Source organism: Hemiscyllium ocellatum, chromosome 8 (assembly GCF_020745735.1).
Source record: "Hemiscyllium ocellatum isolate sHemOce1 chromosome 8, sHemOce1.pat.X.cur, whole genome shotgun sequence".
Taxonomy (NCBI): domain Eukaryota; kingdom Metazoa; phylum Chordata; class Chondrichthyes; order Orectolobiformes; family Hemiscylliidae; genus Hemiscyllium; species Hemiscyllium ocellatum.
The window spans coordinates 110,814,813-110,829,684 of NC_083408.1; the positions used below are offsets into that span (position 1 = coordinate 110,814,813).

At 41.3% G+C, this 14,872-nt stretch overlaps 1 protein-coding gene across 3 annotated transcripts in view; it reads right to left on the reverse strand.

Moving 5' to 3' along the window:
- Window positions 1-14,872, reverse strand: part of ttc7b (tetratricopeptide repeat domain 7B) — a 351,966-nt gene that overhangs the window by 282,802 nt on the left and 54,292 nt on the right. For all 3 annotated transcript variants that reach the window (XM_060829465.1, XM_060829463.1, XM_060829466.1), the window contains exon 5: window positions 4,390-4,511. In XM_060829465.1, coding sequence (XP_060685448.1) covers window positions 4,390-4,511 — 122 coding nt within the window. The remainder of the gene's footprint in view (window positions 1-4,389; window positions 4,512-14,872) is intronic.

Here is a 14,872-nt window from a genome sequence, read left to right on the forward strand (position 1 = left end):
AGGGCCCAAAGGCCTTTCCAGCATCCAGTGCCTCCAAACACTTTTTGATATCACATGGAGTGATCTGAATTGGCTGAAGACTGGTATCTGTATTGCTGGGAACCACTAGAGGAGTCCAAGATGGATCATCTACTCGGCACTTCTGTCTGAAGATTACTGCGAATACTTCAGCCTTATCTTATACTTTGATGTGTTGGGCTCTTCCAACATTGAGGATTAGAATTAGATTTATTGTCACACATACTCAAGAAGGGGATATTTGTGGAGTCGTCTCCTCCTCCACCAGTGAGTCAGTACATTGCCCATCACCATTTCCAATGTGGTAGGACTGCAGAGCTTACAATGGATTGGTTGGTTGTGAGATCACTTAGCTCTATCACTTGCTGCATATGCTGTTTGACACACAACTAGTCTTGTTTGGTAGCTTTGCCAGGTTGATACTTCATTTTTATGTATGCCTGATGCTGTTCCTGGCATTCCCTTTAGGTACTCTCCACTGAATCAGGATTGAACCCCTGGCTTGATGGTAATTTGTTGAGTGTGGGATATGCTGGGCCATGAAGTTGCAGTTTGTGCTGGAGTACTGCTGATAGCCCATAGTGCCTTGAGGATGCCCAGACTTGTGTTATTATATCTGTTCTAAGTCTGTCCCATTTAGTACAGTGATAGTGCCACACAACATAATGGAGCATATTCTCAACGTGCAAGTAGGACTTAGTCTCCACAAGGATTATGTGCTGATCACTTTTAACGATACTGTCACGGACAACTGCATCGGCAGCCAGCATGTTGGCAATGATGAGGTCATGTATTTTTCTCCCTCTGTTGATTCCCTCACCAGACCCAATCTGGCAGCTATGTTCTTTAGGAGCTGACCAGCTTAATCAGTAGTGCTGCTGTTGAGCCACTCTTGGAGGACACTGAAATCCCCCACCCAGATTACATTTTGTGTCCTTGCCATCCTCAGTGCTTCCTCCAAGTGTTACTCAACATGGAGGAATACTGATTAATCGGCAGAAGAACAACTATACATGGTAATCAGCAGGTTTCCTAGCCCATGTTTAACCAAAAGACATGAAATTTCATGGGGTCCAGTGTCAATACTGGTGAATCCCAGGACAACTCCTTCCTGATGTATACAACTGTGCCGCCACCTCTGCCAGGTCTGTCCTGCCAGTTGGGCCAGGACATATTCAGGGATGGCAATGTCTAGGGCATGTCTGTCAGGTAGGATTTTGTAAGTATCAGTACTGTGAATTCCGTCAGGCTGTTGCTTGACTAGTCTGTGAGACAACTCTCCCAATTTTAGCACTAGCTTCCAAAAGGAAAACGTTACCAAGTTGACAGGACTGTTTCTGCCATAGTCTTTTCTGGTGCCTAGGCTGGTGGCCAGGTGATCTGTCCGGTTTTATTTCATTTCTTAGAGACTTTATAGTGATTGACACAACTGAGGGCATTTCAGAGGGTAATTGAGAATTGATCACATGCAGTCTAGACCAGGTGAGGATGGCAGATTTCCTTCCCTGAAGATGATTAGTGAACCAGATGGGGTTTTTTCTGATTTTTTTTATTGATCTCGAATTCCACCATCTGCCATGATGGGATTTGAACCTGTGTTTCTGGATTACTACTCTAGTGATAATACCAAGGGGCCATCATCTCCCCCAATCAAAACTCCAGGACTGTTGTGGAGTTTCCAGGAGTTGAAGCTCAACCTCTTGAGCAACAAAGGCAAGATTAAAGAAAATCACAACGGCATTATTTTAAGATTCTTTTAATACTTATACAAATTTGGTACTAAACTTTTGCTGATATTCATGTTTAGTGGCTGGAGGCAAGAGGTTAGATGTTGTACAATTCGGGAATAAGATTAACTGGAATTGGCAATGCTGACCAGAATTGCCAGTTGGATTGCGCCCCATCAAAGAGATTACAGTTTTGGAAAGGGGTAAGGAGTAAATAATGATAGAAATAGAAGTAAAATGATCCAAAATACAACAGATTTCTTTCCTCAAATTGGAACATGAAAAGATGCAAGAACATGAAAAAAAAATGATAATTTTAAACAGAAATCACCTTAACAAGGAAAACACACAATGAAGCACAAACAAAACTGCAGAAACCAGTGGACAAAAACGTAGGATTTGATGTAGGAGAGAATGAAAAACTTAAGTCCTTCCCTAGTTGTTCAGCCATTAGGTTAACAATTGTGCTTATTACTGCTGGGGTCCACTGAGAACAAGCTGTAGTGCTGCCAGAACCCATTTCAGGGATAGGCTGTGGTCATTTAAATTCACATATAAACTCAGGAATTCATGCCCTTTTGGGCTAAAAATACAGCAGTCATCTAATGCACTTCTTCTTTTTCCTCCTCAGAAATAACATTTTTGATGGGCCCCAACACTCCATAACAACATCAAATAAACACAAACTGTCCTTTCAGAGTTTGCACTTTTGCGAATGAAACAGGAAAGAAATGCATCGTATCCAAAGTGAATTCTTTGATCAATGTAATAAGGAGACCATCCTGCCTCTTGAGCAAGTTTCAGCTTTCCTATCTCAAGTCTGGTTAATTTGTCAATTTAATCTTGGACCACAAGAAATAGGAGGGAGTTGAATTAGTAGGCTGTTGGGCCCCTCAGGCCTGCTCCACCATTCAATAACAGCTAACAGTCCTCTCACCCACTTTCCTGCCCTTTCACCAACAAGAATTATATATCTCAGCCGTAACTATACACAAGAACTTTGCTCCCACAGCTCTCTGTGGCAAGGAGTTACAAAGATACATCACTCTCAGAGAATAAATTGCTCCTCATCTCAGTCTGACATTGGCACCCCTTTATTCTACCTGGCCCTAGACTTTCCCATGAGGGAAATATTCTCTCAGCGTTTAACCTGTCAAGCCCTTGAAGACCCCCTAAGAATGACATCATCTCTCATTATTCTAAATTCCAGTGAGTAGAGCCCAACCTGTGTAACCTTTGCTCATAATACCAGGCTTCTCCCAGTGAACCTTCTCTGAACTGCCTTCAATTTAATAATATTTTTTCCTTAAAGAATGGAGCCTGAAACTGCTCATACTACTCTAGGTCCAATCTCACCAGCACCTTGCACAAGACTTCCTGACTCTCTACTTCAGCCCCTGAAAAAAATACACCAGCATGATAATCCACTGCACCTGTGTGTGCTAGCTTCCTGAATTTTGTGCACAAATACACCAGAGTCCCTTTCTGCTGCATCCTTTCGCAGTTGAAATTATTATTTCATAGAGAAAATAGAAAAGGTCTTTTCCTTGGGGTGGAGGAGTCCAGAGCTCGAAGGCATAGATTTAGGGTGAGGGGGGAAAGATTTAACAGAGACCACGGGGCAGAGGGTGGCGTGGGTGTGGAATGAGCTGACAGAGGAAGTGGTGGAGGCTGGTAGAACAACATTTAAAAGGCATCTAGATGGATACATACATAGGAAAGGTTTGGAGGGATACGGGCCAAGTGCTGGCAAAAGGGACTAGATTAGTTTAGGATATCTGATCAGCGTGGACTGAAGTGTCTGTTTCTGTGCTGGACATTGACAGACTATGACTCTAACAAATGCAGAGACTCTTGTGGACTGAAGTTCAGATCACTACTATTGTGTGGGTATTTTCTAATTTCATTAGTCAAGGACTAAGCTCTAATTTTAAGGTTACAGAGCACCTGAAACCAGTTGTATGTTAGGAAACATGTCTCTTATTTGAATCACTGCTCTTTGTCTTCCAATAGCCCAGTGAGGGGATCTAGCCCCAGCCGGGAGATCTCCTTTCAGTGTGGTCTTAGCCCAGTCCTGCATGGCAGTTTTGGCCTGGTTTTCCAGTATACCTCAAACCCAGGAACCACTAATTGAACGGTGATGAAATTTTAGTTTTTTTTCTTCTTATTTATGACTTCTATTGTTAATTCAGATGCTCAGGTGACTTATAAAACTTTTCACTTTGTTTTAGGAATGCACATGACAATAATTTGCTATTCTATTCTATTTGTAAACCTAAGAACAATGCTCCATCACTAGATTGAATTGCTTACTCGGATTTGGAAAGAAACGTAGTAAATCCAGATTTGTAAGTTATTTCCATCGTCTTGAATTGGTTTCTAATAAATTCTTTTACTTAGTTGTCCTTTCTACCAGAGTTTCTCTCCAAAATCTTTCAATACTTTTCTCTGAATTTAATTCATTTGAAATTATACAGATACTTGCATCCACCTGAACAGACAGAGGTGTACGAGACATGCACGTACACAGTAGTTCCAAATATGTTACCCTAGCTCCCATCTATGCTGCTTCTCTCTCTCTCTCACACACACACACACCTGTTTGCATACACACATACAAAGGTGCAAACATCTGAAATCTCACCCATTTTTGAAATAAATGACGTGAGCTCTTTGAAGTCCTGTTTCAAGGAAGAACCCCAATTCCTGTTCTTGGAATGCTGAACCGGGTTTTGGACTCCTGTTCTGGATATTTGTGTTCAATACCTGGCTCCAAAAATAAGAATAGTTTGTTATTTCTTTTGCCAATCTGGTAATCTCATTAAGAAAGTGATATACACTTTTTATATAAAGCAGATACAAAAATAGAAATTGCTGGAAAGTTCAGCAGGTCTTGCTTCCTCAGACCTTAAGATGGGTCACTGGACCCAAAATGTTAACTCTGATTTCTCTTCACAGGTGCTGTCAGACCTGTTGAGCTTTTCTAGCAATTTCTGTTCTTGTTACACTTTTTATGTTTTAGGACAAAAAAAATTAAGCTTGCGTATATTGAATACTGAAAAGAATGTACAGACTTTGAACTGGGGCAGTGTAATATTTAATTATCTTATGTTTACAGATATTTTTACTTAGTACAAACCAGTTTCTCTCATCAACAGAAAATGTGCAACTTAAACTATGGGAGGAGAGCGCTATAGCTGCCTATAAAGGAACCAAACTTGCGATTCCTCATTTGGAGGTTGTTTTTATTTCCACAGGACAGTGTTAAAATAGAAGTCAACTAATCTAACTTGAAAGAGATTCTGCCTTTGAATCAAACAAATAAATAGACATAACAGGCATTAAATGTACATTTTAATACTTAGCACAATATTTTCAGCACCCAGAACAGGTGACAGATAGTTGAGACAGTCACCAATTTGACCAGCAATCAGCTTCTCAAACTTCATTTGTAGCATAAAGCAAAAGCAGCCCATAGCTAGTCAAAATATAAAACTTGTAAATGCCTTTTAAATGCACATAAGCCTTTTCAATGCTGTGCTCCAGCATGCAACTGCATTTGGCATCTTAACTGACAGGACTTGGGACAGCTTTGTCCATTTCAAATATTTTGCAGTACACTAGGTCATTAAGGCCAAAGAATTGTCATTTACAGGAGTACAGAAACAAGTGTAGGCCATTCAGCCCCTTCAGGCTCTTTTGCCATTCAATGAGATTACGGATGATCTTTGGCCTGACTCCATACACATGCCTTTAGCCCATATCCTTTAATACTTCTGTTTAACAAAAAAATTATTCATCTCAGATTAAAAATTAACTATTGATGTGGCATTAACTACCATTTGTGGAAAATAATTCCAAATATCATCCATTGTGTATACAAGTGCTTCTCAACATTTCTCCTAAATGGACTGGACCTAACTTTTAGATTATACCTGATAGTTCTAGAATCCCCAACCATTAGAAATAGTATAACTTTAATTGTTCTGTCTTTTTCTTAACGAGAAATAATTTGGTCAGACCATCCCTTAACCTTCTATATTCACTTGTAACATACAAAAATATTCCGAAATGCTTCACATATGCTATCAAACAAAATTTTACACTGAACTGCATAAGGAGATATTGTATTAGGAATTGTAACAAAAAGTGTTGCATTCTTTAAGTCTTTAAGGAAGGAAAGTAGAGATACAGATCTAGGGGTGAGGCAGCTAAAAGCATGGCCACCAATAGGAGAACCAGAATAGAGGAACCTTAGACTGCAAAGCTGAAGGAGGTCACAGATACCTCAGTGGCTTAAAGGGCTTTGGTATGGGTACAGAGATTTTGAGAGATTGTAGGCTGGGTAAATCAAAAATTGAGAATTCTAGGGCTGGGGGAGACAACAGAATGCTTGGAGGATTATAAGGCATTCCACTTACCACCTATACAAATAGATTGAGAAGTTATATCTTATTAACGAAAACACGTGGATCTTAAGAGAGAAACAAAATAGAAGTGCCACAGTGATCACAGTGTCATTAATAAAAACCAACAAGGAGAAAGTGAGGACTGCAGGTGCTGGAGATCAGAGCTTAAAACTGTGTTGCTGGAAAAGCGCAGCAGGTCAGGCAACATCAAAGGAGCAGGAGAATCGACATTTCAGGCATAAGCCCTTCTTCACGAATTCCTGAAGAAGGGCTTATGCCTGAAACGTCGATTCTCCTGCTCCTCTGATGCTGCCTGACCTGCTGCGTTTTTCCAACAACACATTTTTAAGCAAAAATTAAAATATCAACAGAGGAGTTGTGATGGAGTCAAGATCCACAAGTTATGAGGATACATTGCCGTATCAGGTTTTTGAGCCAGTTTGGGTGCTATTTTTTAAAAATACTAATTTAGATAAGGGGCTGTAAAGAATCATAACAATGATCAGTGATGCCCCATCTGCCTCACTGGTTAACAGGAGGAGAGCAGAAATGCAAGTTTAACCACAGAAAGTGACTTTGAAATTAATTCTGAGAAAAACAGAAACGTCAAAAGAATTCTGATATATGACACCTGTGACAAAAGTGCTTTGTATAACATTGCATCCCCTGAGGTCAGCTGCTAGTTATTTCTTTAACTATTTCTAGAGACCAGGTAATGTTCTGGGGACTGGACTTGAAACATGCCATGACAGATGGTGCAATATGAATTCAATAAATATCTGGAATTAAGAGTCCAATGATGATTATGAACCCATTGTCAACTGTCAGAAAAAACCCACCTGATTCACAAATGTCCATTACGGAAGGAAAGTGCCATCCTAATTTCTTGATAATTTATAGTCGTCTGTAATTTTACAAGAAAAACACAATGGAAAGTGTTCTAAGTCACCCTACCATGGTGCCTATATTAATGTTAGAAGTCATGATAAAATCATGATCTGGACTTTATGAATCGCCAGATTCTCAACTGCGACACAGACTCTTAACTGTCGTCTGGGCGACTGGGAATCAGCAATAAATGCTAGCCTAGCCAGCAATGCCCTCATCCCATGAATGGATACAAAAATACTTTCCTTCACCACTGTCTCCCTGTAACGCCACTTTCAAGGAACTATATTCCACTGTACCACCACTGTGACCAGTCCTATTCAAGCCCCCACCCATAACTCTTTTGCCCAGACAACAATGATATCATCAGTGCTGTTTTTGTCTCTTGTCCAGAATTGGAAAAGTTTATCAATTTTGCTTCCCACCTCCACACTGCTCTTCTTTTCACCTGGTCCATCTCTGACCCCTCCCTTCCTTTCCTCGACATTTCCATTCCTGAGGTTAGGCTGGCCACTAATATCCACTGCAAACCCACTGACTCCCACTGTTAGCAGGACTACAGATCCTCACACACTGTTTGCTGTAAAGACTCTCTTCCATTCTCCCAGTTCCTCCATCTCTGTCACAACTGTTCTGACAATTCCAACTTCGACACTGGGGCCTCCGAAATGTTCATCATCTTCCTCAACTGAGGACTCCCCATCACCATAATTGACAGGGTCCTCAGCTAGGTCCAACCCATCTCCTGCATTTCAGCCCTCAGCTCCTCTCACACATTCCCCCCATTCCCTTACCTACCATCCCACTAGCCTCCATATCTAATGGATCATTAGCTGCCATTTCTGCCACCTCCAGAGACAGATTCACTTCCCCTCCCTTGTCAGCCTTCTGCAAGAACCAATCCCTCTGCTCCATTCCTCCTTCACTTCCATCACTCGCCTCACAGCACCTTCCCTCACAACTGTAAGTGATCTATGACCTGCCCACTAACGTCCTCGCGCATCAGTATCTAAGGGCCCAAATGCAGTTTCCAGGTGAAGCAGACCACCTGCACTTCACTCAATCTAGTCTACTGCATTCACTGCTCACAATGTGGTCTCCTCTACGTTGGGTGACTGCCTTTCAGAACACCTACATTCTGTCCACAAAAATGACCTTTAGCTTCCAGTCACTTGCCACTTCAACATCTCACTTTGTTCCCTGGTCAACATCTCTTCTCAGGCTTGTTGTAGTGCTCCAGCAAAGCTCAGCATATTCCACTTTGGAACACTACAGCCTTTTGGACTCAATACTGAGTTCAGCAATTTTAGAATTTGAGGTACCTTCTCCCATGCCCTTAGTGCAACTCCCACACACCAGGTCTTGCGATCATATGGTCAGCTATTACACATAACTCACTATTAGCCACTAATAATCCCCATTAGCAGGTATTCATTCTCCTGGACTGATAGTTATTCACTTCTTTGTCTGACCAAATGTTCTTCTCTTTTTTGTGCTCTACCCCTGCCTATTATTTACTCCTGAGTCCCTCGCCCCACCCTATCTTCTGCATAAAAACCGACATTTCCCAGCTACCATCAGTTCTGGAGAAGGGTCACTAGACCCGAAATGTTAACTGTGCTTTCTCTCCACAGATACTGCCAGACATGCTGACTTTTACCAGTAATTTCTGTTCTTGATTTTAATTTCCAGCATCCGCATTCCTTTTGTTTTTTTTAAAAGGTTCTGTTGTACTCTTATATAACCTTCACCATCCATCCTGTCAACTTCCCTCAGGATGAATTACCTCAATAAGATTACCTCTCATCTTGTAAACTCTAATTCATACAGCCCAGCCTGTCTAACCTTTCCTTGTAAGACATCACCCCCAACACAAATACCCAGGTTCCAAAACAGAAATTGCTGGAAAAGTTCAGCAGGTCTGGCAGCATCAGTGGAGAGAAATCAGAGTTAACGTTTCAGGTGAGGACAAGGGGACACACTCCAAGGTATCAGTTGAGTGAAACTCCTCTGAAGTGCTTCTAACACACTTCATACTTGAATAAGGAGAGTGTACAAGCTCCAGATGCGACCTCATTAATACTGAAAAACTGTAGAAAAACATCCCTCATTTTATATCGCATTCCACATGCAATAAATAATACTTCACCTTTCTTCCTAATCATTTGCTAAACTTGCATGATTAATAATTAGATTTCATCATTTTGAGTTGATTAAGTGAGGAATTAAATATATATTGCTTAATTATGGTTAATTGCAAAATACCTTTGGCAAGAAAGAATTACATTTGACCTCGGCCATATATAACAGGTCTATGTATATTAATTCGTAAAATTGATTTGAGCTTCATCTTGTTTAGGTATGGTCAGTATTGTGAAATTAGAAATAGTTATTTCAGCCACATGATATTTGACAGGTGGTGGAAAATAATTAGATTTATCAGTTGGGACATGTGGGATAGTATCAATCACTAGGGGCTGACAGCACATACTTCAAATAGACACGCATATTGCTCGTCAATAAAGGTATATTTTTAAAAATTGGTAGATTAATGTACAAATGCTACTGAAAATGGGGCAAGATTACAAAACGTGGTTGGCATGTCAAAGAATGCATCAGGAGACAGGAGAAAACATAATACTATACAGCACAGAAACAGGCCCTTTGGCCCACCAAGCCTGTGCTAACTCCTAGCTCATACTTAGACTACTACTAAACTGCCCACATGTGGTATCTATTCCTCTGTCCACTTCACGTTCATGCATCTATCAAGATATGCTAAAAATAGTCCTAATGTGCCTGCTTCCACCACCTTCACTGCCTTCCAGGCAGCTATCATCCGCAGTGTGAAAAGTTTCCCCTGCACTTCTCCCCTAAGCTTTCTCACTCTCACCTTGAACCTATGCCGAGTTGTAAGTGACTTTTCCACCCTTTTTACGGCTTACAAAATTTTGTTGACCTCAAATCAGATCACCCTCCGCCTCCATCTTTCCAGTGAAAACAATCAGGGTTTATCCAACCTCAAAACTAAAATCATCCAGACCAGGCAACATCCTGGTAAACCTTCTCTACACATTCTCCAAAGCATCCATGTCATTCTGGTAGTTTGGCAACCTGCTCTGCATGCAATAGCCCAAATGTGGCCGAACTAAAGTTTTGTACAGCTGTAACATAACTTGCCAAATTGTATATTCAATGCCCCGGTCGATGAAGGCAAGGCATGAAGCTCCACATTCCAACCAATCTCTGGATGAAGACATTTCCCCATAACTCTTTTATAATTCACTCACTCCAGAGCATTGTCAACTATAAGGGTGAAAGAATTAAAGAACAAAATTGGAATGTTACAGCACCACTGACGCTCAGTATCAGCAGTGAGCACCATCACAAGACAAACTGCAGAAAGTCACCAAGGTTCCTCATACAGCAGCTTCCAAACCTAGAAGGACAGCAAATACATGGGCATACAATCGTCTGCAAGTTCCCCTCCAAATCATTCACCATCCTGACTATGAAACATACTAGCATTCCTCTAGAGTTGTTCGGTCAAAATTCCTTCTAACAGCATTGTGGGTCTAGCTACACTAAATGGACTGCAGCGGTTTAAAGTGGCAAATCACCAAAACCTTCTCAAGGGCAACTAGGAAGGTCAAGAAATGCTGAACCAGCCATTGACACACACATCCTCTGAATGAATTTTTAAAAACCTGACATTTACTACACAGAAACAGGCAATTTGGTCCAGGTCTATGCCAGTGCTTATGATCCATGCAAGATTCCTCCCACCTCATCAGATTTTCTTCCAGTAAATGTTATTTATCTCACTTTCTGGTATCAGACTTCTGTGAGTGAATGTTATTAAAAATGTTGATTTTTAATTGCTCGAAGCAGGAAAGAATTTCTGTTAGTGACTAAATGGAAGTCTCTCCATAAAGATCAGAACTTTGCATTCTTGATGAAGTGTAAATAATGACGTGGAATCTAAAATAAACATCATGGTCAAATTTGGACTTTGCAATACTAGTCCAAACAAATCAAACTGCGCTGAGAGTTTAGGGGCATCCATCTTTTCTCAATATGAACTAAATCGGTACTAACACTGTCCCCTTGGAATAAAAACTGATAAACAGGTATACGTTAGACAAAAATAACAAATTACACCATTTCATAACTTCAACTCTGAAATATGTAAAAAGAAATTGATGAGCTCTTTGGCTTTTCAAAGGCATCATTAGTGAGCAAAGGTTATGTAATAAGGAGCTCCAGATAACCTCAGCCACACGTTGCTGTAATTAGCCCTATACACTGAGCTACAATAATATTCCAGGTAGCAGTTCAAAGCTCCCTTGCACTTATTTGCTACAATATCTTTTGTTGCACAACAGACAACTGTTATAGTTGTTTTTCTTTTTTACATTCATTCATACAACGTGGCTTCTCTGGCTAGGCCAGCATTTATTGCCCACCGCTAACTGCCAAGAGGGCAGTTAAGAATCATACAACCATAGAGATATATAGCATGGAAACAGCTCCTCCTGCTGCAATTCATCCATGCTGACCAGATATCCTAAATTAATCTAGTCTCATTTGCCAGCACTTGGCCCATATCCCTCTAAACACTTCCAATTCATAGACCCACTCAGACATCTTTTAAATGTTGTAATTTTACCAGCCTCCACCACTTCCCCACCCATTCACGCACCATCATCTGTGTGAAAAAGTTGCCCCTTAGGTCCCTTTTATATCTTTTCCTTCTCACCTTAAACCTATGCCCTCTAGTTTTGAACTCCCCATACTGGGGAAAAGACTTTGGCTATTCACCCTATCGTTGCCCCTCATGATTTTACAAACCTCTATAAGGTCGCCCTTCAGCCTCCAATACTCGAGGGGAATTAGCCCCATCTTTTCAGCATCTCCCAATTGTTCAAACACACCAACCTTGGTAATATCCTTCTAAATCTTTCCTGAACCCCTTCACGTTTCACAACATCCTTCCTATAGCAGGGAGACCAGACTTGCATGCAGTATTCCAAAAGTGGCCTGACTAATGTCCTAGAAAGCCGCAACAAGACGTCCCAACTACTATGGTCAATGCTCTGACAAACATACTACTTTCCTCACTATCCCACCTACCTAGGACTCCACTTGCAATGAACTATGAACTTGCACTCCAAGGTATCTCTGTTCAGCAACACTCCCCAGGACCTTAACACAGAGTGTATAAGTCCTGCCCCGATTTGCCTTTTCCAAAATGTAGCACCTCACATTTATCTAAATTAAGCTCCATCTGCCACTTCTCAGCCCATTGGCCCATTCGATCAAGATCCCATTGTATTCCAAGGTCACCTTCTTCACTGTCCACTACACCTCCAAATTTGCTGTCATCTATAAACTTACTAACCATACCTCATACGTTCACATCCAAATCATTTGTATAAAGCCAACCACATTAGTGTGAGTCTGGAGTCATGTAGGCGAGACCAGGGGAGAATGGCACTTTCCTTCCCATAAGGGCATTAGAGAACCATATAAGTTTTTCTGACAATTGACAATGGATTCATTGTCATCGTTAGATTCTTAATTCAGATTTTTACTGGATTGAAATTCCAGCATTGCCGTGGCACAATTTGAACATGGGTCCCCAAAATTGTCTCCCCATTGTCTGCACGTAGACGTGGCACCCAGAGTAGCATTATCTCTGTCTGTTTAGAGTCATAGAGATGTACAGCATGGAAACAGACGCTTCGGTCCAACCCGTCCATGCTGACCAGCTATCCCAACCCAATCTAGTCCCACTGCACTCCAGATTGTATATCACAGCATAGTCTGTCCACTTCGAAATGTTCCACTTTCTTGGACTTCAACGTCTCCCACATGGTGAAATTAACAAATGAGCCTGGAAATTCTAAGTCCAGCTCTCAAATACAATACTTCCTATTCCTATGAGAAATAGAGTTGAAACAGAATTTTTTATAAAAGGAGCTGGCCACTTACATCATCAGTTCTCTTTACTGAATGGGATTTTGAGAGCCTTCAAGCGTGAAAGCTGAAGCATGCAGATTTGACCTGGTACGAGTAGCTCTGACCATTGTGGGATTAGTTAGATAGCTACAGTACCATTTCAGGGAAGAAATAAGGTACTCCTTTAAATCTGGTACCAGGTCATCTTTGGACAGATGCCCTTTGGGAGGTCAGGTACCCCTTGGTACTGTTAAAAGTAGGCATTTGTTCGTGTGCGAAGTGTATAAACTTATTACTGTCACATTAAGGTGAGGGGGGAAAGTTCAATGGAAAAATGAGAGGCAAGTCTTTTTTTTACACAGAGAGTAGCCAGTTAAGGGACTTTAAGATAAGGACATGAATATGTAAGGAATGGAGCAATAGAGACCAAGGTCAGGCAGAAAGGATTGGTTTAATTTGGCATCATGTTCGGCCTGTTCCTGTCCTGCAGAGTTCTATGTAAGTTCATTGAGATTGCCCAAAAACCAAATCCAATACTCAAAATCAATTGTCAAACTGCGTAAAGCACGTGTCAACATCTGAACCAGACCAGAACCAATGTCCTTGGGGGAGTTTTTGCTACTGTTGTTGGGGAGGTTTTAAACTAATGTGCCAGGGGACTGGGAACCAGAAGAGAAAACAATTTGGCAGCGAGGTAGAGACTGGGGACTGTAAGAATCATAAAGATAGCATTAATAAAGGGAAGAGCAGGCAGAGAGCAGATAAGTGCAAAAGAAGTAATGGCCTGAAATGCGTCTACTTTAATGCAAGGAGTATAGTGTGTAAGGCAGATGAACTTAAGACTTGGATTGGTGACTGGGAGTATGATGTCACTGCAATCACAGAGACTTGGTTGAAGGAAGGGCATGATGATTGGCAACTAAATGCTCCAGACGCTTCAGACAGGACAGGGAGGGAAGTAAAAGGGGTTTTTTTGGGGGGGGGCGGGGGGGGGGGGGGGGGAGGAGTTGTATTGCTGGTCCACAGCTGTGCTAAAGAAGGGCTGAGAAACATCGATTCTCCTGCTCCTTTGATGTTGCCTGACCTGCTGTGCTTTTCCAGCAACACATTTTTCAGCTCTAACCTTTTACACACAAAACTATCTTCTTGAGTTAGATTTTTTTCATGGAGGGGACAAAAAATATAAAGTTTTTTTTTAGATTAGACTTAGTGTGGAAACAGGCCCTTTGGCCCAACAAGTCCACACCGACCCGCCGAAGCGCAACCCACCCATACCCCTACATTTACCCCTTACCTACCACTACGGGCAATTTAGCATGGCCAATTCACCTGACCCGCACATCTTTGTGACTGTGGGAGGAAACCGGAGCACCCGGAGGAAACGCACGCAGACACGGGGAGAACGTGCAAACTCCACACAGTCAGTCGCCTGAGTCAGGAATTGAACCCGGGTCTACAGGCGCTGTGAGGCAGCAGTGCTAACCACTGTGCCACCGTGCCGCCCACTAAAACTTCAAGAAGTTTTAAAGAACTTTAAAAATCAAAGTTTGGAAGAAATCAAAGCAACTTGGCAAATAGTATGTCAAGACCCAAAACTAATATTATCCAAAATAAATGCATGTGGAAAGCCTTACTCAAGCTCATCCAACCATAAAACCCATCACTTTCTTCCATCAGAGTATCTACTTTGTCTCCCAAATTATTCCACAGGTTATCCATTATACTTTGCATTTTACAATTATTATATCATTTAGATCAACTTGGTTAATTCATAATGGCTCAGGAACAACCAGACCTAATTAACTTCAAACATAATTTAACAGAAAATTGATGTACAGAGAGATGTTCAGGTCCATTGTTCCCTGAAGA